At 42.0% G+C, this 27,315-nt stretch overlaps 1 protein-coding gene across 5 annotated transcripts in view; it reads left to right on the top strand.

Moving 5' to 3' along the window:
- SLC18A1 (solute carrier family 18 member A1) overlaps nucleotides 1–27,315 on the top strand; it is a 47,050-nt gene that overhangs the window by 5,876 nt on the left and 13,859 nt on the right. For 2 of the 5 annotated variants that reach the window (XM_074384034.1, XM_010346112.3), the window contains exons 3-17: nucleotides 727–769; nucleotides 1,464–1,595; nucleotides 5,079–5,276; nucleotides 8,154–8,250; nucleotides 8,890–8,990; nucleotides 9,120–9,328; nucleotides 11,548–11,771; nucleotides 13,485–13,848; nucleotides 14,477–14,535; nucleotides 18,427–18,510; nucleotides 19,744–19,836; nucleotides 21,304–21,393; nucleotides 21,649–21,692; nucleotides 25,996–26,056; nucleotides 26,139–26,234. In XM_074384034.1, coding sequence (XP_074240135.1) covers nucleotides 8,943–8,990; nucleotides 9,120–9,328; nucleotides 11,548–11,771; nucleotides 13,485–13,848; nucleotides 14,477–14,535; nucleotides 18,427–18,510; nucleotides 19,744–19,836; nucleotides 21,304–21,393; nucleotides 21,649–21,692; nucleotides 25,996–26,056; nucleotides 26,139–26,234 — 1,372 coding nt within the window. In that variant the 5' untranslated portion in view covers nucleotides 727–769; nucleotides 1,464–1,595; nucleotides 5,079–5,276; nucleotides 8,154–8,250; nucleotides 8,890–8,942. Of the gene's footprint in view, nucleotides 1–726; nucleotides 770–1,463; nucleotides 1,596–5,078; nucleotides 5,277–8,153; nucleotides 8,991–9,119; nucleotides 9,329–11,547; nucleotides 11,772–13,484; nucleotides 13,849–14,476; nucleotides 14,536–18,426; nucleotides 18,511–19,743; nucleotides 19,837–21,303; nucleotides 21,394–21,648; nucleotides 21,693–25,995; nucleotides 26,057–26,138; nucleotides 26,235–27,315 lie in introns of those variants that run through there. The other 3 variants (XM_074384033.1, XM_074384032.1, XM_074384035.1) reach the window with 3 other exon arrangements.

Here is a 27,315-nt window from a genome sequence, read left to right as displayed (position 1 = left end):
CTTACCATCAGATGCAGAGTGAGGTTTATAGGCTGAAAACTGTACATTAATCTCCCAAAACTGAGATCTCTGGTTCTCTTTCAAATCCCATATTACTTTTGTTGTCAGTGGAGTCACAGATGTGCTGTACAATAGAGAGGAAAGAGCGGAGGGTCCCCTATGATCAGAACAATGGCTACTTAAGAGAGCTATGCAAATGTTTAAGTATAAAAACCAGGAAGAGGCTGATGAATGGAAGGTCTTTTATTGAGGGCTGCTTCCTGTTGCCTGGCCATCTGAAATGGGACATGTGTCGTTGAAACTCCAAATGTGCTTTGTCACAGACCCTCTTTTGTTGCCAGATCACGACAGCCTTTTTACATCCCAAGTGTTCCAACAAAAAAGCATCAGATACTTTGACTTGATGGAAAATTATTCAGACATTAAGATGAACAAAAAACAGTCAAGCATGGGAAAATTTTCACAGTACAGTACTGATTAGAGCATTCTATATGAAGTGGCATACACAGTATAATTTAACTATTTGTGTTCCCGTATACTTGGAAAATATTGTAAAGAAATGTATACTGATATTAACAGTGATTACTCTGAGTTATGAAATGTTTTGCTTTCTTTTTTAATTTATCACATTTTTGGCTTGAACATTCCTTATGCTTTTGAATCAAAAGCACAATGAGAAATAGTAAGGTGCTTCTGTTTAAAAGGGTATCATTTTCATTTTAACAGGGAACAGGTTTTATGGCTGGTGGTAAAATAAGGATGCAATCAGGTAAGTTAAAAGTTCTATATTACAGAGTCCTGATAGAAATCAGGTCAAAAGAGTTAGTAGCAGATGCATAGAGTCAACCTTAGATGAGCACTCATTGTTTTATCTCTGAGACCAGTATGATTGTAAAATCTAGAATAGATCTTAGGACTCAGCTAAACCCCCTCCTTAACAGATGAGGAAACTGAATCTTAGGGAAGTAAAGTTATTTTCCTAAGTTCTGGAAGTGAGATACCAGCAGTCTAAGCTTTCTAGACCATAGTCCATTCCTTTTTAACTCCCTTGCCTCTGAAGCCACCTAGTTCTGGCTCCGTTGTGTGTATACAAATTTGGGTAAGTCTGGGAAATCCTTTCTGATGCAGAGTAATTATAGAGGGTTTATTCTAACCCCATCTAAGGGAAGCTTAGGAGATCGAATTAATTCTAAGACAGTTGTGGGTGTCTGATCTTCTGAAATAAAAATCTAAGGCCGGGACTCTGACCTGGCATCTGCCCGAAGCCTCTTTTCTGCATCAAAGATGTTCTGGGGACCACCTGGACTGATAACATAGGACAGCATCCGGAAAAATTCTAGGGACATATTCAGATTTGGATCATTTCCACCAGTTGTCATGGCAATGTAGCAGCACTGTCTCAAAGTCTGAATCTGAGCCAGGAAAGGCCTTAATTCTTGGCTTATTTATGATGTGTTTATCAGAGAAGTCAAAGCACTTGAATGACGTTTTCTATCAACAAGTACATACCGAGTGAGCACTGCTAATGAATTCCACATAATGCTGAAAACTGCAGATGCTCGGAAGGACTGAAGGATGTATTTCTGCTCTCAGTGGTAAGTACATTGGACTGAGATTGGAGGAGCAGCCTCAGATTTATTCCTAACTAACTCTGTGCCTCTGGGCTTGGGTGGCTGTTGAGAAATGTTAAGTTGTTGAGAAATGTTAAGTTTATGAACATTGTGAAATGGTTAGTGTATGGTAGAATATAATGTTTACTAGGAAGAAATATGACAAGAAAAACCTAGCTGTCCCCCACCCTTTAAGTAGAAAACTACTTGGGGCATTCCAAAGTGGCAGGACAATGTATAAATATCATCCACCGGTTAAAACAATTCTTTTAGATATTTGCCCCTGCCCCTGTGGCTTCCTCGTGGAGAATACTTTTTAGTTTGTGATCAATGGTAAGTGGGCACCAGCTGCCTACTTGGCATATTTTGTGTTATGAGAAAACACCAAACATCTGTTTGTTAATAACGATCACCTGTTCAGAGAGAATAAATGTGTGGGTCAGCGTCTACTCGGGGCCCTTCGGCCTGAAATGCTGTCGGCCCCTGAGGCCCTCAGCTCAGAAGGCTGCTGGCCTCCCCTAGCCCGCCCCTGCCATAGACCCACTTTGCTGTTCCATCTGGGTGTTTGCCTCTCTGTTCCTTCAGCGCAGCCTGGATGGGCGTTTCCACGGCCAAGCTGGCTCTCGGTAGGTCACATCTTTAAAGCAAAGGCAATGTGGCTGTATAATACACTCTTTCAGAGCAGTGAAAGGCTGAATTGTAGAGATAAGATTAACACACACGACTTTCCATCCAAAACAGTATGGAAGAGGATGCTGAGTTGTCTACTTGATAAGAGAAAGGTCAAAGAGGGTTGGCTTAGGTCAGGTGGTTCTCATGGGGGTTGGCGGGGGGTGTGCCTGGGGAGGAGAGGTGGGCTTTTTCAGTTAGACATAAGTTGGGAAGGATTTGGATTTGAGCAGCAGTATTGGGTGGAAGTAAGTCTTGAGCAAGGCTTATGCATTCTCACAGTTAGTATGACATAAGCGTTCTGAAGCAGTTCACAATGAATGCTGCATTTACAAGAGGAATTTATTTTAGGGAACTTAGTGTTTGGAAATTCTCTCAACAAAAAGAGGAGTTGAGTGAGAGCAGAGTCAGTGTTTTACTGTTTCTGTGATAAGTAAGTGCATAAGGTAAATATTATGTGCCTACTGTGTGCCAGGCCCTCTTTTAAGTGCTTATTGTTCATTCATTTTTTGGATCTTTGCAAGAACCCTCTAAATCAGCAAATGAAAGTACTGAGCAATCAGGTAGTTTGTCCAGAGTCTCACAGCTAAGTAAATGGCAGACCCAGAACTAAAACTAATCATTCAGATGCTCCTTTTCTGTGTCCTAGTGTTTCTAACAGGTATTTGTAGAAAACATGGCATTTGTCTCTAAGAGACATTAACATAAACATCCGTTATTTCAATGGAGCAGACATTAATTTCCTGCTCCATTGAAATTATGGATATTTCCACGGACTCTCTGCTCACCCACCATGATTTTTGGGGTGCTGGATTTTCTGTGTCTTGCATATAAATTAAAGTTAACAAGGAGCTATTGAGATCAAGGCTAAGATCTCAAGAATCTGTGGTGGGTTTTAAGCTACTCAGCTCTGCCTGTGGAATTCCACTCACAATCAAGGATGGGTGGGTTTGGCCTGCGTTCCAAGTGAAAGGTGGAATTTCCTCATTCCTGTTCTGAAGCACCAAGGCTCTAGGAGGTGCATGTCTCCTTCAAAGCTTCCAGGACCTCACCAGTCTTATGTGATGCTCAGAGAGGCGAGCATGACTCCTCATCATTACCAACAATGACAATCAGCAGTTATTGATCACCGTGGCTGGGCTAGATGCCTGGTGCTAGGTGGAATACCAAGATGAGTAGGATAAAACCCCTGCCATTAAGTAGTTGAGGCTCTAGAGACAGATGACCATAATCCAGGGCAACATCTCCCACATGTCACAGAGCATGATATCTCTGCTTCTGGATCTGGCCAGTCAGCTGCTTTTTTTTGTTTTTGTTTTTGTTTTTTGGTTTTTTTTTTTTTTGAGATCAAGTCTCACTGTTATTGCCCCGGCTGGAGTGCAATGGCACAATCTCAGTTCACTGCAACCTCCACCTCCCAGGTTCAAGTGATTCTCCTGCCTCAGCCTCCCAAGTAGCTGGCATGCCCGGCTACTTTAGTATTTTTAATAGAGGTGGGGTTTCTCCATGTTGGCCAGGCTGATCTCAAGCTCCCAACCTCAAGTGATGCACCTGCCACAGACTCCCAAAGTGCTGGGATGCCACCGCCCCCAGCTACCAGCCTGCTTCTTAACCATCTCCTGCACAGCTCCAAGGTGAAACAAAGGGAAGGAGGTAGAAGTTCTGGCCAGCAGATGTAACTGTGGCTGCATTCCCCATGCAGAGAAGGTTTGAGCCAAACTAGGCAGAGATGATCCACACAGAGATGATCCACATTGGATAGTTAGGGAGGGTTTTTGAAATGGTACACAGTCATCTCTCAGTATCTGTGGGGGATTGGTTTCAGGACCTTCTCTAGGAGCTAAAATCCATAAATGCTTAAATTTCTGATATAAAATAGTGTGGTATTCGCACATCCTCCTGTAGACCTTAAGGCATCTCTAGATTATTCATAATCCCTGATACAAAGTAAATGCTATGGAAGTAGTTATGGTACTTTGTTGGTTTTTTATTTGTGTTATTTTTTATGGTTGTATTGGTTTTTGTTTTTTTGTTTGTTGGTTAGTTGGATTTCTGTTGTTTTGTTGTTTTTAGACATGGGTCTTGTGCAGTGGTGCGATCATGGCTCACTGCAGCCTCGATTTCCTGGGCTCAAGAAATCCTCCTGCGCCGGGCGCGGTGGCTCAAGCCTGTAATCCCAGCACTTTGGGAGGCTGAGGCGGGTGGATCACGAGGTCAAGAGATCGAGGACCATCCTGGTCAACATGGTGAAACCCCGTCTCTACTAAAAATACAAAACATTAGCTGGGCATGGTGGCGCGTGCCTGTAATCCCAGCTACTCAGGAGGCTGAGACAGGAGAATTGCCTGAACCCAGGAGGCGGAGGTTGTGGTGAGCCGAGATTGCACCATTGCACTCCAGCCTGGGTAACAAGAGCTGGGATTACAGTCGTCTGCCACCACACCCAACCTGTATTGTATTTTCTTTTCCAAATATTTTTGATGTTGTGAAGGGATGCCAGTTTTAGTGGTGGGTCAGGGGTAGGGCTTGAATTTCCCTATCTGTAGTCCACTTATTGATTGCTGTGTTTGCTACCATTGTTCCTACAATAGAAATGCTCAGTGGGATTCCAGCTGATGTTGATTTTGCTTTTTTAGAGCCTCTTGTTTCCTTGGATCTGAAACCAGCACTTCCCTTGCTTTACAGTCATAGCAATTCCCGATCTTTATGGAGACATATCCCCTCCTACAGGGTCCACAGTGCCCTGTAGATCATGGCCATATAGTTTCATCCCTGACTCCTTCTTGGCTTTCTTTTCAGAAGCCCATGACTTCTGAACCAAAGTCAGTCTCCAGTTCAAGGCTGGGGTGATGGCATATGTTGAATGTAAGAAGTCGGAACTGATTGTTAAGTATTTGAACAGCAAGGGAAACAGGAAGCAATGAGAAACAAAATCACCCTCCAGCTCTGAGTCACAGGACCATCTCCTCTGGAAGGCCATGTCAGCTGCAGCCCAGGGTACGTGTAATTGGGTTATAGATATTATTTGGCCTGGAGAAAAAGCTGTCTGTCTGAGGATGTTGTATGCCAACCACTTTAACTGGAAAGATAACAGAACCACTATCAAAGAGTCTCAAACTTCCATTTCAGTCTCGAAAAGGTCTCAACAGGATGCTCTGGCTAGAAATTAATATTTCTTTGCAAGGGCTCAGAGTCCACCAGTATACCTACATGTAGACTGAGCTGTTACTTTTTACTGGCAATGTTTTGTTTTTAAATTTTGTTCATTATTATTTAAATAATAAGTTAAAAATCTTCTGTAATTTTGCCATTGGGCCTAACCACTTACGTGATCACAATATACATAAAGTATTATTTTTATATTTTTAATTGTGGCAAAATACACATGACATAAAATTTACCATTTTAACCATTTTTAAGTGTATGATTCAGTAGTGTTAAGTATAGCCACTTTATTGTGCAACTGACCAATCTCCAGAAGCTTTTCATCTTGAAAATCTGTACACATTAAACAATCACTTCCCATTTTCTTCTTCTCTCAGACCCTGAAAACCACCATCCTATTTTCTATTTCTATGAAATTGACTCTTGTAGTTACCTCATATAAATGGAATTATGTAGTATTTGTTCTTTGGTGATTGGCTTATTTCACTTAGCATAATGTCCTCAAAATTCATCCATGTTGTAGCATGGGTCAGAATTTCCCTTCTTTTAAAGCTAATGTTACGTTGTATATCACATTTCATTTATCTGTTGGGCAACATCTGGGTTGCTTTCACCTTTTAGCTGTTGTGCATAATGCTACTTTGAATTTACATAAAGGGTTTTCTTCTTTGTTTGTTTTTTAAGACAGAGTCTGACTCTATCACCCAGGCTGGAGTACAGTGGCACAATCTCAGCTTACTGTAATCTCTGCCTTCCGGGCTCAAGTGATTCTTGTGCCTCAGCCCCCCAAGTAGTCAGGACAGCAGGCATATGGCACCACACCTGGCTAATATTTTTAATTTTTAGTAGAGACAAGGTTTTGCCATGTTGGCCAGGCTGGTCTTGAACTCCTGACCTCAAGGGATCCACCTGCCTCAGCCTCCCAAAGTGCTGGGATTACAGATGTGAGCCACTGCACCTGGCCCCAATTTACATAGAGTTTTATATTCTACTTGTTTACCTTCTGCCATAACTGTGTATGTACATGTTATTATATATGTAATCTATAAATTAGTATTTATATATAATTTTTTCCAGCTTGATATATAGTATTCATAATAACCTTTTTAAAAAATCTGTTTTAATGGCAACATGACAGTCTTTTGTGCTCATGGACTTAAATAATTTCTACAGTTGGACATATGAGATGTTTCTAGTTTTCCTCTAAATCCTATGATAAAAATTTTGTACCTATGATTTCCCTCCCTCCCCCCATATTTTAGCATACCTTTTAAAATAAATTCCTAATAAGTCAAATTACTGGATCAAAACCAACATACATTTTATAACTTAAAAGGCAAAAGATAGAAAGCCACATTGTTTTCTAAAAGAATGATATTTGCCTAACTACACTAATGGTGTGTGTGAATTTGCATTCCACTCTACTCGCAGCTTCATTTTTTTTTTACATTACGTGACTAAAGGGAGGAATATGAGAGCTCATTCATTTTTAATGGACAACACTTTGATTATTAATAGTGATGGGCATTTGTAAGTAAACCCCAGACTTGGCCAGCGTATGAATACCAGCATGGTTACAGTAAACTGGAAAAAATAAAACATAAATATATACATATCTATGTATATATATATTTGAACTACTATGTATTATGAATATAATATATGAACTGAAAAAAATATCTATTTGATATGGGTATGTATTAGAAACATGCCCAAATAGTAGGTAATCCATAAGTGATAGCTACTGTTATTGTTGCTGTTATTATTGCCCAGCATATGATGATTCTTGGTCTATACCTGTTTTCCCAGGTCTTCAGTTTCCCCAAATCATGATTTCCCAATTTTTGGGGGGCATCCCCAGTTAGGTGGTATCTCGGAACAGCTTTTCTTCCCTGTGAGGCCTTTCTACCCAAGCCCTCTGCCTCTAACGCCTTGTATGTTGCACAGCTGTATTCTGCTGGTGGCTGTCACCACTCAGAGTTCCAGTACTTAGGGTGGAGGGCATGCATAGTGGCAGAATTGTCACCTGGGCCTCAAAAGGGATGCTACCTTTTTCCCAGAGTCTTGCCAATATCTTTATTAACACAGACCTTCATTTTTTGGCCCTAACCCCCTCTTTCCATGAGGCTCAGGCCACAGGGCCTGCGTGCCTGCGTGTAAAGGGGGGCTGTGTGCCATGCCCCCTGCAGGGAGTGGGGCAGTGGCACCCCAGAGATGTCCACCTCCTAATCATAGAACCTGTGAGTATATTACCTTACATGGTAAAAGGGATTTTGCAGATATGATTAAGGATCTTGAGATGCAGAGATGATCTTGAAATATCTGGGTGGGCCCAATGTCATCCCGTGAATCCTTATAAGTGAAAGAGGGAGGCAGAAGGCTCAGAGTCAGAGGGAGAGTTGAACATGCATTGCAACTAGCTTTGAAGGTAGAAGTGGCCAGGAGCCAAGAAATGCAGGAGGTTTCTAGAAGCTGGAAAAGGCAAGGAAACAACCCTCCCCGAGAATCTCCAGAAGGAATGCAGCCCTGCCAATGCCTTCCTTTTAACCCAGTATGAGGTATTTTGGACTTCTGACCTCCAGAACTGCAAGATACTAAACACATGTTGTTTTAAGCCACCAGTTTGTAGTAATTTGTTACAGCAGCAACCTATAGGAACTAATACACTCTGCTGATGTCTTTGTTTCCTCTCCCTATTTCTCTCTCTAGGTTTGCATTTTAAAACTCTTTCCATCTAGGCCAGGAGTTGTGTCTCACGTCTGCAATCACAGCACTTCGCTAGGCTGAGGCGGGAGGATCACTTAAGGTCAGGAGTTTGAGACCAGCCTGGCCAACATGGTGAAACCCTGTCCCTACCTAAAATACAAAAATTAGCTGAGCATGGTAGTATGCATCTGTAATCCCAGCTACTCAGGAAGCTGAGATGGGTGGGTTGCTTGAATCCCGGTGGCAGAGATTGCAGTGAGTCAAGATCATACCACTGCACTTCAGCCTCGGTGACAGAGCAAGACTCTGTTTCAAAAAGAAAAAAAAAGTGAAAAATAAAAAACTCTTTCCTCTTTTAGCATTAAATCAAAAGTCCTCTAGTTAATTCCCACAATTGGGAGGACCCACCAGTTCCACAAATAGGAAACCTCTGCACTGCTCTTGCTCATGAATTGTATTTGCTGTTTCATAAATTGTTTATGTTCTTTGAACCACCAATGATTTAATGTCAGAATAATATAGATCAATAGAGCCTCTCAAGATCCTACAATGAGCTGCACTCTCTTCTGTAGCCAACTATCCAGTCGTCCATACAAGAAATATTTATTGGCTGCCACCATGTATCAGGCATTGAGCCAGTACTGAGATGTGAAGACACAGTGCACCGTCTAAGCCTTTACAGAGGCCATAGATCTTGGATTTTTATGGCTTGAGAACAACATGCATTGTTTATTTCCAGGAAGCTAATTGGGGCATATGGAGCCTCTTTGACTAAGTAGCAAGGAACGGGAAATGCACTCTGGTTTCATCTTGGCTTCTAGTTTGTGTGTTCAGACCCAGGTAAGAGTTAAAGAGTTTGATGATAGATAAGCACAGATGCAAAACAGTGCAGTCTAGTGCCTCTTTGCTTAGGATGCTATCTCCCCTCTCTTTATCCTCTCCGGCTCTGCCTTCCTGCCTTTGACGCAGGGAACTAAGGGTCTGAATAAAACCTGTTGGAGGTTGCAATTAAATCTTTGTGGACAAAGGGAACACACACGCGCATGTACACAGCATCCTCAGATAACAGGAGGCAATAAATCCATCAGCACATCCGCATTCAGAGAACGGCATCCCTGCTGTCTTGCTAACAGCTGCCAGTACCTCCCTGAGTGCCTCTCACCGAGATGGGCTCTAAGGTAAGATTTTTCTCTCTCCGGACTGATTTAATCTTTCCTTGTCATTTGTGTCTCTCTCAGAGGATTTTGACTGCTAAGTACAGTTTACTATTGATTTGTTGGCAAATTATTGGTTTTGTTTGTTTTTGTTCTGGGATTTTGGGGTGTGTGTGTGTGTGTGTGTGTTTTCTGTCATCGTAGTACTGACTTCATTCACTAAATCTTTTACTTTTCCATAGTTTGTCTTTTATTCTTATCCATACATGTCCTAAGTCAATTTGTATTCAGAAATACCTAATTTATACAGAGAAGTGAAGGATCTTAAGTAATTGCATGCATTTACTGGTTAAAACTTAACTGATAATTGGTTCAGTTAGGACTTTGGTCACATTAATTCATAGTAGGGAGCGGGTTCTTCTAGCCCTGGGCTTAGAACAGAGTAGCTCAGTGCTTGAAATACTCCCAAAAACTGAGGCTGACTATTGAACTCCACTGATAATTATTTAAAATTATTTACCTTAATTATAAAAGTAGCTCATTATATAATATTTAGAAATACACAGAAGATAACTAAAGTCATTGATTATAAATAACTGGCATTTGGGTATCCTTCTACTCTCTCAAAAATGTGCCCATATATTTATTTTTAGACAATTGAGGTCAAGCTGTAAAACAGTTTAAGTTCCCTTTTTTACTTAACATTATAGTAATAGTATTTTCTACATCATTAAAATTATTTGAAAATATAATTTTTAAGAGCTATTTAATAATCTACCATTAACATGTTTGACTTTTTTTCACTAATAAAAATAATTCAGCAATTGATCGTTTTGAGCATAAATCTTTGGCTGTACCTCTGACGTTTTTTTTGGGGTGGGGGATAGGTTCCTTGAAGTAGAGTTGCTAAGTCAAAGAGTATATGATTTTTAGGGCTTGACAGATTTCATGATGGTAATCTATTTTAAAATTTAAATGACTGGTATTGTTTATACCACAACAGAAACCATGTCAAAGAAAATGAAATTCTTCCTAGAAACTCTTATTACTTGAAGTTCAACAAGGTACTGTGACTTAATGCTGACGAATGATATAAAATCCCAAATAGAAAACTAATCAGAAAATCAGTATTTTATTTTCACAGACTAAGGCATCTTTCTGAGCAGGGGTTTATAGCTCAAACAGAAGAAGGAGAGTGCATCTAGAACCACAGAGCAAGGGGAAATGGTAGAGGATAAGCCTGCAAATTGAACAGTTTGGGGTTTTATTCCGGTTTGACTCTAATTGTGCAACCCCAAACAAACCTAACCTCCAGAGGCTCAGGTTTCTTATCTGTGAGATGAAGGTTGCTGTAGGCCAGTGTTTCTCAATGGGCAGCCTAGGTGACACTGTGCCATGTGAAATATTTTGGGATATCACCTAGAACATAGACCATACTTTTTTTTTTTTTTTTTTTTTTTGAGACAGAGTTTCACGCTTGCTACCCAGGCTGGAGAGCAGTGGCGCGATGCTCACTGCAACCTCCGCCTCCTGGGTTCAGGCAATTCTCCTGCCTCAGCCTCCTGAGTAGCTGGGATTACAGGCATGCGCCACCATGCCCAGCTAATTTTTTGTATTTTTTTTTGCATGCCATATAAAATTACTTTTTAAAACATCCAATATCAGTATTTATGTTGGCTTTAAAATTTTTTTGAGAGATGGGGTCTTGCAATGTTGTCCAGGCTGGACTCAAACTCCTGGGCTCAAGATATCCTCTCCCTTCAGTCTCCCAAGTTACTGAGACTCCAGCACATGCCACCATGCCTGGCAGTATCTCAACGTTTTAAGAGAGTGTATTTAGAGGAAAAGATGAAGTAAATGGTAGTACAGGTGGTCCTCAGATATGACATAAACCATCAAGGTGATAGGCAAGTAAATATCAGATGTTTGAAAAACACAGGGTTAAGTCATCTGTAGAGCAACTATTTATGTCTGGATTTATATCAAGGCATTAATTTCAAGAGAATTTAATGAATTATAGATTGATTTCAAGGAAATTTATGTCTCGATATAAATCCAGAATCCAGACATAAATAGCTAGTAAGCAATGCTCACCTAGAAGGCATCTGGGAACCAGGTAGAGTTATTGAGATGTGTAAGAAGTGAACAGTGATCCAGACATGGAGATGTTTCCAAATATTATCCTACTACTTGCAACCCTTTGCACTTTTCGTTTTAATAGTGAGTTTCATTCATTTGGGCAGACTCCCTCCCCTCTTCTGTAAAGGCTGCAGGAGACCTGTAGCTGTCACAGGACCTTCCCTAAGAGCCTGCAGGGAAGACTGCCCCAGCCCGGCCCTCGTCATGCTCCGGACTGTTCTGGATGCTTCCCAGGGGTTGCTGAAGGAGGGGAGAGAGTCTCGGCAGCTGGTCCTGGTGGTGGTATTTGTTGCTCTGCTCCTGGACAACATGCTGCTTACTGTGGTGGGTACGTTTGGGTGTCTTTGTGCTGAGGGTTAATTTGTTTGGGCCCCAGGAGGCAGCGTACATCTTGCTGGATTTCAACAGTGAATGCATCTGAGAATTTTCCTTTTTATGCTGAAAAACATACAGAGGTTGCTGAGGACTGGGAAAAAAAAAGGCAGAAAATGGAGTCTGAAGTTTATCAAACATAGCTAGAAGACTCCAGAGGTAAAGAAAAGGGGGTCCAAAGAGGGTCTGACTGGAGAAGAGGGTGGTCTGGAGCCAGAACTGCTTTTCTTTCTCCCAAAACTGTCTTTCCAAGGTGCTAATGACTCCAAGTGCCTCTGGGACAGCAAGCATCTTCTCAAGGTGGTGCCTTTCCGGCCTCTGCTCTATAAAAATAGCATATTTTATTTGGATATCTGATTTCTTATCAAGACCTTACCTTTTACATGGTTCTTTTCTTTGGAATCCTGCTTTTTTTAGTTGATACTCTTCTAATCACTACATTAAGTTATACCTGTGTAGAAATGGGTACTAAGAGGTTTCCCCTCTTGGGTAAAACGTGTGTTTTTTGTTTGTTTGTTTTGTTTTGTTTTGTTTTGTTTGAGATGGAGTCTTCCTCTGTTGCCCAGGCTAGAGTGCAGTGTGTGATCCTGGCTCATTGCAACCTCTACCTCCCAGGTTCAAGCAATTCTTCTGCCTCAGCCTCACAAGTAGCTGAGACTATAGGCTCCTGCTACCATGGCCAGCTAATTTTGGTACTTTTAGTAGAGATAGGGTTTCATCATATTGGCCAGGCTGATCTTGAACTCTTAACCTTGTGATTTGCCTGCCTTGGCCTCCCAAAGTGCTGGGATTACAGGTGTGAGCCACCACACCTGGCCAAATATATGTTTTTAAATAAGGATCTGTCTGAGACAAATTGTTAATCCAGTACAATCAGTTCTCATTATTCATGGTTCTGTCATTACAGTTATGCTCTATAAAGTTGCTGCAAACAGTGGATTAGTGAATACTGAATCATTGCTCCCAGGGGAAACACACACAAACACACACATACACACACACACACACACACACACACACACGATTATAATCTTAAATCTTAAACATCTTAAACATCCTGGTATATCTTATTTTTTTTTATAAAAAGAAAAATAAGTTCAGAAATATTAAGTGACTTGCCCAAGGCCTCTCCACTAAGAGGTGCCAGAGTTGAGATTCAAGCCCTGTCCAGTGGTCCCAGAGGAGTTGAGGCTCCTCTGACCACCCTGCCCTGCCTCTTCCCATCCCCCTCCTCTGGCCATGTCTGTGTGAGAGTTGGACATGTCTGTGAAATGTCATGGTAGCTCAGTGTGTATTGGTTTGGGTGGTTACATGTCAATCTAAGTGAGTAGGAGAATTAGGCAATGTGGAATCCATGAACAATGAGAACTAACTGTATAAGGTCAGAATTTAGCTACTAAGATAACTTGGGCAGGCACAGTCTTTTAGTAGGCTTTAAACCATGCCACTTTAGACACCATCCTTGGGCATAAGGCTGAACCTCATCATAGTGCCCCTGAACCACGTAGTGGCAAGATGACATCTTTCCTTACCTCATATCACCTGATGTCTTTGACTTTCAGTGGTAAGATGACATCTTTCCTTAGCTCCCATTACCTGATCTCCTTGACTTTTGGTGATAAAATGACATCTGTCCTTATCCCCATCACCTGTACTCCTTGCCTTTCAGTGCCAATTGTGCCAACCTTCCTATATGCCATGGAGTTCAAAGAAGTCAACTCTTCTCTGCACCTCAGTCATGCCAGAAGTTCCCTGCATGCCCTCACCTCTCCTGCCTTTTCCACCATCTTCTCCTTCTTTGACAACAACACCATGGCTGTTGAAGAGAGCATGCCCAATGGCACAGCATGGGTGAATGGCACTGCTAGCACCGTTCCGCCTCCAGCCACTGAAGCCATCTCAGCTCATAAAAACAACTGCTTGCAAGGCACAGAATTCCTGGAGGAAGAGAATACCAGGGTCGGGGTTCTGTTTGCTTCAAAGGCTGTGATGCAACTTCTGGTCAACCCATTCGTGGGCCCTCTCACCAACAGGTATCTCACTGGGTGCAGGGCCCCGCAGAGTACTCAGGAGTGGGAGGACTAGAAAAGTATAAAAAGGGGTTTGGAAGTGAAAAAGAAGAGATATTCACTTCTCTGGTTTCCTGGGGGAGTTAGCTGTTTGGAAAGCTCATTACTCAAATAATAACATGTTATTGATGAAATGTCATGGGCTCAGATTTTCTTTGTGATATAGTGCATATTGAATACTGAGAAGAGAACCAGTGAACAGCAGTGTACTGTGACGTTCTATCAGTGACCTGGAGCATGCCTTGAATGGGAGGAGGGTAGGAATGTGTCAGCCCTGTTGTAATCTAGAGCGCTGGCTTCCCAGTAGTTGTATTTAAGATTATTCTGATGTTTTCAAGAGATATGCACTCTGCCTAGGCTATCCTTTCTGGAAATGAGAATGTTGGTCCTGATCTATGGTCATATTTGCATGTTTGTTTATTTGCTAGTACTCATTCACGTGTTCTATTTCATTTCCACACTACATTCAGAGCCATGTTTTACCATACACTCAAATAGCTGCATTTCTGCTCCTACTTACACTTAAAAATGTCATCCAAGTATAAGAGTGACTGCTGGAAATGTTTCTTTTTTTCTTTCAATTCCCTTTTAGGATTGGATATCATATCCCCATGTTTGCTGGCTTTGTTATCATGTTTCTCTCCACAGTTAGTAAGTAATTTGCTTCCGCTTTTCTTCCCTTCACTGATTACCATTGATTTTATCAAGTGAATGTGGTATAGATAGCAGGGTAACCTCGAAAGTAATTAGGCATCTTGGCCGGGTGTGGTGGCTCATGCCAGTAATCCCAGCACTTTGGGAGGCCAAAGTAGGTGGATCACTTAAGATCAGGAGTTTGAGACCAGCCTGGCCACCATGGGGAAACCCCATCTCTACTAAAAGTACAAAAATTCACTGGGCTTGGTGACACATGCCTGTAGTCCCAGCTACTCAGGAGTCTGAGGCAGGAGACTTGGTTGAACCCAGGAGGCGGAGGTTACAGTGGGCTGAGATCACACCGCTGCATTCCAGCCTGGGCCACAGCACGACTTTGTCTGAAAAAAAAAAAAAAAAAAAAAAAAAAAAAAAAAAAAAAAAAAAAAAAAAGCAAGTAATTAGTCATCTGACTAAGCAGACTTGGATATTGATTTAAATGTTCTGCTATTTTTGGTATGTGGACTAAAACAGTAGTGACAATTCAGTCTAGTTGGAATTGGTCTATTCTGCTACAGAACAGATATTTACTTCAGCTGGACATCATGAAAGCTGTTTGAATATGGATGCTCTGGTGTGTGTGTGTGTGTGTGTGTGTGTGTGTGTGTGTGTGTGTGTGTTATGTATGTATCAGTAATCCCTTGAGCAAGTTTAATACAAATTTTCCATCTATGAGAAGAAATGATATTACTTTGATATGCCATTGTAAAGGGCAACTAACAGAAAAAATGGAAATTAGACAGTAACATCTGGAAAATTCCAAAAAGCCTACTGCTTTTCAGGTAAGGACTTTAAAGGTTAAGCTTAGAAAAGTAAATTTGCTAAAGAAACAAGAGAGGGAAAGACAAACAGTCTATCCAGGATCAGCTAAATGTTTCTAATAAAATGGAGATGGAATAAAAACAGTACATGAGAAAAATAAGTCTGGAAATTGATGCTGACAAGCAAGGGAAGAAGGAATGAAAAGGGGTTAGCATTTGGAGGTGAAGCGGGGGGAAGGCAGGCTATGGATCCAGCCTTGGTTTCTGATGGCCCTACTGATCCTTTCTCCCTCACGTTTTTCTTATTACCTTTCTGTTACTTACCTACTTTCTCTCTTCCTCCTCTTCAACGTTTCTTCTTTCCCAGCATAGGACTTGATTCCTATCAACCCAATATTTAACAAGAATTTTTTGCATTCTGGGCTGGAAGGCTGCAAAGCGCAAGAAGTTGAGATGTGAGGTTCTCTCTGAGAACTGCGTCTTATTTGTGAAATTTTAGCCGACTTGAAGAAATTCAAGTTAGCACCATTCATGGAACTTCTAGAAGCTCAGCCTATGTTAGTCAGCAAATCAAAAAATAATAAGATGCCCTATTTAATCAAATGAGGCTTAAAATTTATTCCATAAAACTTTATGCAGTGTGTGTGTAATGCCCAGATGACTACAGTCACATAAAGAATGAAACGACGTGATTCCAGGTATCAGAAGTTTATGATGGTTGCCTGGGGAGATGTGAGACACACACTGAGAAGTAAGAGATTGCCATGTGTTAGTGGATCTCAGACTTTTTAGCATGAGGTTCTTGACTGATTCTCTGCTAAGAATTCATGGTTTAAAAGCTTTTCTTATCTACCACACCATATATATTAAATAATGATTATTTCCATAAGGTAGCAGTGTTGCTATACTGACTTGGCCTAATTCTAACAACAGCAACAAAAAAATACATTTGACGTTTAGAGTATCCTTGTAGCATTGTCCAATGTTTTAAAAAATACTTGAAAGAGATTGCTGATGCCCATTACTACCCTTAACCCCTCCAACCCCCAACTAGAAGCCATGCCTAATGTAATCAAAAGTGAAATGGTGGCCCATGTAAAGGGTGCAAAGTGGAAAAAAAAAAAAAAAAAAAAAAGCTTTGGTTTCCTAAATAGAATGACCAACTCTCCTGGTTTGCCTGGAATTGAGGGGTGTCTTAGTCCATTTAGTGTTTCTATAAAGGAGTACCTGACACTTGGTCATTTGTATTAGGAAGAGGTTGGTTGGCTCATGGTTCTGCAGGCTTTACAAGAAGCATGGCGCCAGCATCTGCGTCTGGTGCTGGCTTCAGGAAGCTTCCACTCATGGTGGAAGGTGAAGGGGAGCTAATTGTGCAGAGATGAGAGAAGAAGCAAGAGAAAGGAGAGGGAAGTGCCTGGATTTTTTTTTTTTTTTTTTTTTTTTTTTTTACCAGCAGCTCTTGAGAGAACTGTAGAGTGAGAACTCATTCACCCCCTAAGGGAGGATATTGAACTACTGATGAGGAATTCACCTCCATAATGCAAACACCTTCCACTGGACCCCACCTCTAACACTGGGGATTAAATTTCTTTTCTTTTTCTTGAGATGTGGTTTCACTCTTGTTGCCCAGGCTGCAGTGTAATGGCCAATGGTGAAATCTTAGCTCACCACAATTCCCACCTCCTGGATTCAAGGGATTCTCCTGCCTCAGCCTCCCTAGTAGCTGGGATTACAGGCATGTACCACTACACCTGGCTGATTGTGTATTTTAGTAGAGAGGGGGTTTCTCCATGTTGGTCAGGTTGGTCTTGAACTCCCGACTTCAGATGATCCGCCCTCTTCAGTCTCCCAAAGTGCTGGTATTATAGGCATGAGCCACCGTGTCTGGCATGGGGATCAAATTTCAACATGAAATTTGGTGGGAACAAACAGCTCATATCCACACTCTAGTGAGGGGCTTCCCAGGATGGAAGACTTCCTGTTCTTGTGGGGTTTTTTGACTTTCAGTCTTAAAAACAAGGAGGTTCTGGGCAAACCAAGATGAGTGGGTCACTCTGTTCTCAAAGAACTTTGGAAGATTAGACTGAAGAGACTGGAAATAACAAAGCCTGAGAAAAGATGCTGGTGGCCAGGAAAGGGAGACCAAGAATGTGCATCTTTGTGAGACAAGGAGTAGTTCAGTGTGATCATGTCTGTCGGGAAATAATGGGAGAAGCTTATAAACACAACCGAAGACGTCGGTAATGAATGGGCAAAGGGATTAAAGTTCTTCTGATTCAGACACTTTAAGGAGATTATTCTTACTCTAGCAGATGTTGTTCTGGGATTGGAGTTGAGGCATGTCTGGACTCAACTACCCTGACCACCAGCACCCTCTGATTTAGTTTTCGATAACATATTTCTGTAGGTTCTCAGTTTCATGTGTGTTCATCTTCAATAGACTGACCCTCTTCAAGGGCATGAACTAAATGTTATTTTTATTTTGCATTTGCTACAGAGTCTAGCAGAGCTGCATGTTCAGTAAATAAATTTAATAAATGCTGATTCTGTCTGATTAAAAGATCTTTCAATATAAGATAAAAAGAAGGATCTGATTGTATCACAAGATAGTATTTTCTACCTTATTCCTATAGTCTTCAAAGCACCTACTTACTGTCACTGTACTCCAGATGACCCTATGGGACCCAGCAATGATAAAGACCAGACTGGGTGTAGCACATGTAGAATCCAGAAGTATGGTCTAAGAGCCAGTTTCTAGCCCAGGACACTGTGCTTCATGGACATCCCTGATTTCTGTGGACAGAATGTTGGGCTCTTGGCAAGAGATGTAGGGATTCAGGCTTCCATCTGCTGTGTGGTGAATTGGTTTATACTTTTGTGGTTTCTCAGTTTTCTTGCCATTTAAAAAGCGGTTCTGATTGAGGAGTGGGAAATTAGACAACTCAAGAAACAGGGAACAGTCATCATGCTTTATTAAAAATGTATGCATCATGACTCATATCTGCAGTATCATAAGCATGTTCCCTGGCAGCAGGGGAAGCAAAGGCAATTTGCTAACTGCCGTTATCTTGCTATTCTTTTTACCCAGTGTTTGCTTTTTCTGGAACCTATACTCTACTCTTCATGGCTCGAACCCTTCAAGGCATTGGATCTTCTTTTTCATCTGTTGCAGGTAACACTGACAACTTCATTAAGCACACACACATGCACACACACACATACAAACATCTGTTACTACCTCAGACCCTATATTTATATGAAGAAATTAAAGAAAACATCATCTGTATAGGTAGACATTGTGATTCAGAAATAAGGGAATTGGTCTGGGCACAGTAGCTCATACCTGTAATCCCTGCACTTTGGGAGGCCAAGGCAGGAGGATAGCTTGACTCTAGGAGTTTAAAGGCAGCCTGGGCAACATAGTGAGAGCCTGATCTCTATACAAAATAAAAATAAGTTAGCCAGGCATGGTGGTGTGCACCTGTGGTCCCAGCCACCTGGGAGGCTAAAGTGGGAGCATGGCTCAAGCCTGGGCGGTTGAGGCTGCAGTGAGCCATGATGGTGCTACTCCACCTCAGCCTGGGTGACAGAGGTAGACTTACTTAAAAAAAAAAAAAAGAGAGAGAGAGAGAGAAAAAAAAAAGAAACAAAGGAATTGTAAAATTGCTGACAGGGTCCATAGAACCCTGAGCCTGACGTAAATTCCTGTTCTAAGATTTCGATGCAGGTAGCTCAGGTCAGAACAAGCCTACAGTAAACCATGAAGGCCAGGCTTTTATTTAGTGCCATTCAAGGGTCCTTTTTCTGTCCTCCTCTTAGTACTTTATAGGAATAATCATGTTAATACTACTGGTAATACCAGCACAGTTTTCAAAGTATAGCCGAATACAATATCTAATGCAATCCTATAAGGTTGGTATTTTATGCCATTTTACCATGACTACGAAGGCCTGAGAGTCCAGCTGCTGTGCAGCACCAGCTCACCCTCTCTTCCAGGTCTCCAGTGCTTTCTTGCTCTTCCCTGGGCACCCCCATTAGATAGAACAGTCTGTCTTCCTAGGGTTTCCTTTCCCTGACCTGCTCTGTAACCCCTCATTCAGGGAAATGTGCTAGGAAATGAGAAAAGGCTGTGAAACATGGTATAATCAGATAATGGATTTTCTGTGTTATCCTTCCCAAAGGACTTGCACTTTCAACAGCATCTTAAACAGCAGTGAACAATGTGGGGTTTTGGAAGACTAGGAAGCGAAGTACTTAAAAAATACTATGGGTTAAGTTTTGTAAAACCCCTGGAACTGAAACTCTAGCTAAGATTGTCACTGAAGAGGTAACAGGGTAGGACCAAGGGCTCTGGGAGGCAGACAGAACCCCCAGGGGTCAGCTGCATCTGTCACTCTCTGTGCAGGTCTTGGGATGCTGGCCAGTGTCTACACCGACGACTATGAGAGAGGACGGGCCATGGGAATCGCGCTGGGGGGCCTGGCCCTGGGGGTACTGGGTAAGTGGCACCCGCAGGAGGGTGGGACTCTAGGAAGTAGGTGTTCCCGAGGTGTGGAAGACAAGTATTTTCCTTCCCTCATTGGCCCTATCCTATTTCGACTCCTTCAGAAATATCCCTGAGAAAAGGTGAAATTTCCTTCTCTGTAAGAAGCTGGGAACACATAAGGGCCGGGGAAAGGTCCAGAAGCCCAGTCTGCTGGAGGAAGTGAGCATCCTGGTGTTAGAGGCCACTGTCTTGCCTTCGCTCCCACGCACACACTGCCAGAGCCTGGCCATTGTCAGATGCTCTGCTAAAGCTAGTACAAGCATAATCTCTTTTATTCCTCACCACCATGAATAAAAGGAGAATGATTGTCCCCATTATAGAGATGAAAATAAGAATGGTGAAATAGCCATCCAAAGTCACACAACCAGGACACGCAGGAGCCAGGATACAGACTCAGATTTTCTGGCCTCAGAAAGAAGCTCCAAACCATAAAGTTACCCTTTCTTTGAGGCTCATCCCTCATACTATTTAACTGACAAGCTGCATACTTTCACATACTACACACCAAACACAATGCCAGCATAGTAGGGTGGGAAGCACCAGGCATATTCCTGCCCTCCAGGAACTTACAAGCTCATTGAAAACACCTGAAATCTCTTCCCTGGCCTATGCCCCACCCTCAAGCCCCATGGGGAGCAGAGGAAATAGAATCCCTATTATTTGTTAGTATCCATCAACCCAAATGGCCAGTCTAAAACTGGTGCATTTTGGACTCCTTTATCATGTCCCAAATGAATAAGCTCCCAAAGGAACAAGCTTGTTAGATCCTCGACAGTCACTGCGGGCTCCTTGTCACTTCTAGGTTAGAATTTGGCAGCAGCTTCCCTCTTTTATGTTCCCTCCTTCCACCATGATGCTGCCTGAAGAATCTTCCTGAGCCCAGAGCAGGTGGTGTTTCTCCCTTGGTATTTCTCCATAGGCTGCAAGGCCAAGTAGATGACTCGTCTGCGTATAGAAGGCTCCTGCCGATGCAAGGCTCTACTTTTCTCCTCTCAAATACTCATAGTCTGGTAACACTCACTTTCTTCTTTTTCTTCTCCAACAACATACTTTTTTCTGACACCTCTGTGTTCTTCACACAAGCTGCTTCCCTTCCAGGTAGTCTGCACTTGGCAAAGCCCTCGTGGCTGCCTGAATTCCTGAGACATCTACTGAGCTTTCATTGCATGCAATATTTTACTGTCAAATTTTCACCATGCTTTAATTATTTGGGTCCCTCCCTACACACACACACACACACACACACACTTCCTCCACTGAGAACAGGGGTCATGTCTCCATCTCTGAATTCCCAAAACCTCAGGTGGATCTTAGCCCCTATTAGGCGTTCTACAAATGCTCATGGGGTAAATGTGGATAATTCTCACTGGATGGGACTCACCCTCACCTCTGGAATCTGTATCTGCTTTGCCTTTCCAGTAGGAGCACCCTTTGGAAGTGTAATGTATGAGTTTGTTGGGAAGTCTGCGCCGTTCCTCATCCTGGCCTTCCTGGCACTACTGGATGGAGGTGAGTTACCATCAGAGCCTCCAGCAGCTGATAGCCCAGGTCAGGTTGGGAATGCATTATGCTGTGGTGTCTGTCTTGAGTAAGAATGGGTGGCGTGGACATGTTTTGATGGATCAAGGGCTGCCCCATTGCAGAAAAGAGATAAGCTCAGGAAGTTAAATTTATGCGTAACAGTTTGATAGCACTATAGCTGTTACTGGAGCCCCCAGCTAATCGGTAGACACACTGAACTGTCTCACCTTCTTTCTTTCTTAGCACTCCAGCTTTGCATCCTACAGCCTTCTAAAGTCTCTCCTGAGGTAAGCAGACACAAAGCTCCATTGCTAACATATACAGGATGGGTGAACACAGGAGCCCAGGCATGCCTGCCAAGCCATCAGAAGAAAAGCGAAGAGGACAGAGTCAGGGAAAGTGAGAACTGTGTCTGAATTCTAGGACCCATTTCAGGGAGTATGGGGGATAGTGAGGTATTTGGCTTGATGTTAGAGAAAGATGGTTGAAGAGTCTTGTGAAGAATCAAAGCAGCTATGCAGAATATGTATATATATATATATATATATATATATATATATATATATATAAAATATATGGAGATCTCCAGATACATATGGATAATTATATATGTGTTTGTATATATATTTGGGTACCTCCAGATGTATATGAATATATACATATATGGCATGAACCGTCACCCATTCTTTCTCTTTCTAGCAAACAAACATTATTATTATTACTAATTTTTTGAGTCAGTTGACAGTAAATTGATTATATCATTCCCTTACCACTTGATACTTTAGTGAGTTTTCCCTAAGAACAGGATTATTTCCTTATGTAATGACAATAGAGCTATCAAATGCAGGCAATTTAACATTGATGCAATACTTTCATTTGCAGTAGTGCCTACTCTGATTGTGTCAATTATCCCAATAATGTCTTTCATGGGAGCTTTTTGTTTTTAGTCTCTAGTGCAGGGCCTGGTCCAGGATTGCATAATACATTCATGCGTCACATCTCTCTAGTCTCTTTTAATCTGGAAAAGTTCTCAGCCTTTATCTTGCATGACATTGACATTTATGAAGACCACAATTATCTATAGGGTATTCCTAAATTTGGTTTGTCTGATGCTTCCTCTTCATACTGTGGCCTTCTGAGTGTCACGTCTGGTGGTATGTAATGCCTGTTCACCTCTCAGTGGTGATGTCCATTTTGATCAATGGGCCAAGGTGTTGCCCGGGTCTCTTGTGTAGTTATTATTTTTCACCTTGTAACTAATAAATAATCTGTGGGAGACACTGTAAAATCATATAAATCTCCTACTCCTCCTTGAACTTCCTCTCTGCCTAGATTTGTTATCCATTGATGATTCTTGACTGAACCAACCTTTAATGTTTACAAAATGCTGGTTTTTCTAGTTCACCAATTCCTCCAAATCATCAGTTGGTACTTTGCTGTAAGGAATAGCCATTCTTCCAAGGTAGGCGGATCACTTGAGACCAGGAGTTTGAGACCAGCCTGACCAACATGGAGAAACCCTGTCTCTACTAAAAGTACAAAAAAAAATAGCTGGGTGTTGTGGTGCATACCTGTAATCCCAGCTACTCTGGAGGCTGAGGCAGGAGAATCCTTTGAACTCAGAAGGTGGAGGTTGCAGTAAGCCAAGGTCGTGCCACTGCACTCCAGCCTGGGTGACAAAGTAAGACTCTGTCTCAAACAAACAGACAAACAACAACAACAACAAAAAGGAATAGCTATTCCTTTCTTACTCTCTTTATGTATATATATTTATAAATATTTAGACCTAAATAGATATATAATAATTTTATGTCAATGTGATTATATTCAGAAAAAACCTTTAAAAATAATAATATGTTATTTGATTATTAGCAGTGTGGAATCATGGAGTCCTATTTTTGTAGTTCACCACTCTTCTTACTTATTTACTTATTTATTTTTTTTTTTGGAGACAGTGTCTCATTCTGTGACTCAAGCTGGAGTGTAGAGGTGTGATCATGGCTCACTGTAGCCTCCAACTCTTGGGTTCAAGTTATCCTCTTGCCTCAGCCTCTTGAGTAGCTGGGACTATATAGACATATTGCCACACTCAGCTTATTTTTAACATCTTATAGAGATGGGGTCTCCCTGTGTTGCCCAGGTGGTCTTGAACTCCTGGCCTCTAGTCCTTAATTATTCTGATGCTTAAATTGTCCCAGATTTGGCAAGTTAAAGCCCTTTAATTGGTCGCTGTGACATTTTAACATGCCTTCATTGTTTTTTTAGTAATGCTTTACTTTTTGATACAAAACTATGTCCTATGTTCATCTTGTACTTTCTCTGACTCAGCCATGGAATCATTTCTCCAAGGAGACTAGGTTCTTATTAGTAGGGAATGATGTTTAGAAACCAAGCTATAGGCATTCGATGTATCCTTTGCTACTGGGGTCACCTTGTTTCCCTGCCATCTGAGTGACAGAGCTAATACACACAGGAGTTCATACTGAGACCTCCACTTCCAGTCCAGCTCCACGGGATTTTTCCCTGCCTTCACCTTTCCATACTTGTATTCTCCTTCTTTCAAAGCGAGAAATTTGGCTCCCCCTATTATACATACAGGTAAAAAACATTCACCTGTTTGTATAATTCTGTAATATGTACCCATGCTACTACAAAAAACAAACCTACCAAGTATTAGTCTGCTCAAACTGCCAGAACAAAATACTACAGATTGGGTAGCTTAAACCACACATATTTATTTTCTCGCAACTTGGGAGGCTGAACGTCCACGATCAAGGTCCTGGTGACAGTTGGTTTCTGGTGAGGCCCCTCTTCCTGGCTTTCAGATAGCCGCCTTCTCACATGGCCTTTACTCATTTTGTATGCACAGAGAAAGTGAGCTCTGATGTCCCTTCCTCTTTTTATAAGGATGCCAGTTTTTCAGATTAGAGCCCCCACTCTCATGACCTCTTGTAACCTTAATTACCTCCTTCAAGATGCTGTCTCCAATCACAGTCATATTAGGGTTAGGACTAATTTGACCAAGGTTGGTGGGGGGGGGGGTACTCAATTCAATCTATAAGACTGAAATAATTTTATTTTTTGAATATATAGAACATTACTACCTAAAAGTTAAAATTATTCAAAGAGTCATACTCAAGAGAGTGTCAATCCCTCCACAGTCTTTCTCCCCTTCCCCTCCCCCACCCCTACCACTCATGGATAACCACCTTTAATGCTTTCTGGTTTGTCTTTCCTGTATCTTTGTGTTTTTTTTTTCACAAAACAAATAGTTTATGTGTTTTCTTATTTTTCCTTTCTTACATGAAAGGCAGCACACTGTGCATTTTTTTTTTGCTTTCTTTTTTTTCTCTCAATAATATGTTCTAAAAATTACTCTATTAGTTCATAGAATCCTGTCTCATTATTTTCCAGCTGTATGCTCTATACATACACACAAAATTGTGTGTGTGCACACAATGGTACACAATTGTGTGTATACCATATTTTAGTCCATGTCTTATGTTTAGGTAGTTTTCAGTATTTTGCAGTGACATATAGTGCTGTAATTTGCATCTGTGCATTTTTATAATCTTGGTATTAATTAGAGTCAATTCCTAGAAGTGGGACTGTTGGGGCAAAGGGTTTATTGGAATTTTTAATGCATATTCTAATGATTTACATCTGTTTCTTTACTTTGAATTATAATGGGGTGAGAGCATGATTTTTTTAGTTTAAAAATCTCTAAATTTCTCAATCCACTATTGTGTGTATGCAGAGAGGTTTATCTTACCAAAATGATCAAATCTGTTACAAGAGAGAATGTAGTAAACACCATAAAGGATTAGGACATAGCGTTCAGGGTGTTTGAAAGAGGGAGAAGTCCCAGCTACTGAGTTGGGGAACAGTCTGGAAACAAAGGAGCCATTTAAGCTTGACCTTAGAGAATGGGTAGAATGTGGAACTACGGAGAAGAGAAGGGCCTGTAGTTTAGACAAAGGTAATAATGATGGTTGAGGGACTGCTGGGATGCATGGAAGGAGGGTGGGGCGACCAAGTTTACATGAGAGTGTGACCTGGATGTTTAGGGTGGAATTGTAACCCGCTTCTTCTACCTCAATCCAGTGTGGCTCAAAATGATCAGAATAAAGAATTCAGAAATCTTGAGAGGCTTTTTGAGTTACGGCCTCTATGCTCGCCTTTGAGATTCAGTGCTCTGCCTGTGGTTGTCCCGGGACAAACATTAGTGCCAGGGAGATCTAGTGGAAACTAGGAAGCCAGACGCCTGTTGTCCAACACTGGCCTTACTACCAATCCACTCTGACCTGGTTGATGGTCATGTGAAGGCAGGAATTATGGCTGGAATATGTTGCTTCTTTATCTGTGACTACTGCAGTGCCTATCTTGCACACAGGGGCCCTGCCTCCAGCTCCCTTTGTGGCATCAGGCAAGTCACTTTCTCTCCCTGACCTGGGTTTCCTGGTCTGTGCAGTAAAGGAGCTGCCATAGATGGTCTCTAAGCCCCTAATTGCACCTTCTCGGATTCTGGGAAAATAGGAGAGATACCTGCACTGTACAAATGGGCATTAATTTTTTCATCCATGTTCTCAGAGTGCCAAGGGGACTCCACTCTTTACGCTTCTCAAAGACCCTTACATCCTGGTGGCTGCAGGTAAGTTGGCGATGACCTCCTATTGAGCCATGGGTGTCTCGGCTTCAGGCAGCCATGGCTGCTCACAGAACGATCTCCGCAGGGTCCATATGCTTTGCCAACATGGGAGTTGCCATCCTGGAGCCCACACTGCCCATCTGGATGATGCAGACCATGTGCTCCCCCAAGTGGCAGCTGGGTAAGTGACCTCAGTCCCCCGCTTAGGGCCTGGCAGGAGGAGGTGAGCCGTGGGTGCTTTTCTCTCAGTGTCGCACAGGGACAACGTGCTTCCTTTGTAGAATGACTTCCCATGTCCACACCCGTGAATCAAGCCCAAGTAGGTGTGCGGTCCCTCAGAGAAGCAGTCTGAGAAAGGGGAGGGCGGGAGGGGATGCAAGGGGCTATGGAGAGGTCACATACCTGGTTGTGTAGTAGAATGATTAACAATTTCCAGTCCAAGGATTCAGGTTTTCATTTCAGCTCCTTTGATTGTCTGTAAAAACTTGTACAAATGCCTTAAACTGTCTAAGCCTTGATTTTCTGAGTGCTAAAATAAGCATCAAAATAGTATCTAGTTCAAGGGAAATTGGTTGAATAAATGACATATGAGGTGGAAATGCTTTGTACTGTATACAACATTAATGTGCATGTTCTTCTCCCTTCAACTCCTCATCCTCAAGACTACCCTTTGGCTATCTTTCTTTCTTTGACTTCTGAAAGCATGTTTATGTAGCATTCACTTAGGAAAAGCTATGGGCCCAGGAGAGAGAGGTTCTAGCTTCCTCTGTTGATGTAAAGACAGAGAGGAGCTTGGGGAGGAGGCTCTAGCCCTTCCCAGGAACCCTGAGGAAAGAGGACAGGGAAGGCTACGTGCAAATTGCTCCATCACTGCAGGGAGGAGAGGCTTACAGGGCCAGAAGGGAAGCTGATAAGAACCTGATATAGTTCAACATGAAATAAAAAGCACTAAATCTAATTTGGGGGTGGGGGGGGGGGACAATTCTAAGCAAGACTCCCAGCTGCACTCCCAGTGCCAAATTGAATTTTTATGGGTTGCAAGTGCTTCTGACCATGACGGTTAATTGAGTTAGTTGCTGCTCAGTGCAGATGACGCATCCTCTGCCCCAAGGCTCTGGCCACTAAGGCTCTCGACTGGTGAGCTGCTACAACACAGAGTATCCCCAGCAGCCTACGCACCAGCCTCAGTTGCCAGTTACCAATTACTCCATTACAGTCACTCAGTTACCACCATCTTTTACAGCTTTCCTCAGTGTTATCTG

This window comes from Saimiri boliviensis, chromosome 13 (genome assembly GCF_048565385.1).
Source record: "Saimiri boliviensis isolate mSaiBol1 chromosome 13, mSaiBol1.pri, whole genome shotgun sequence".
NCBI classification, from domain to species: domain Eukaryota; kingdom Metazoa; phylum Chordata; class Mammalia; order Primates; family Cebidae; genus Saimiri; species Saimiri boliviensis.
Note: the sequence above shows the minus strand (reverse complement) of the source record. Positions and strands in the feature narration are given on the sequence as shown.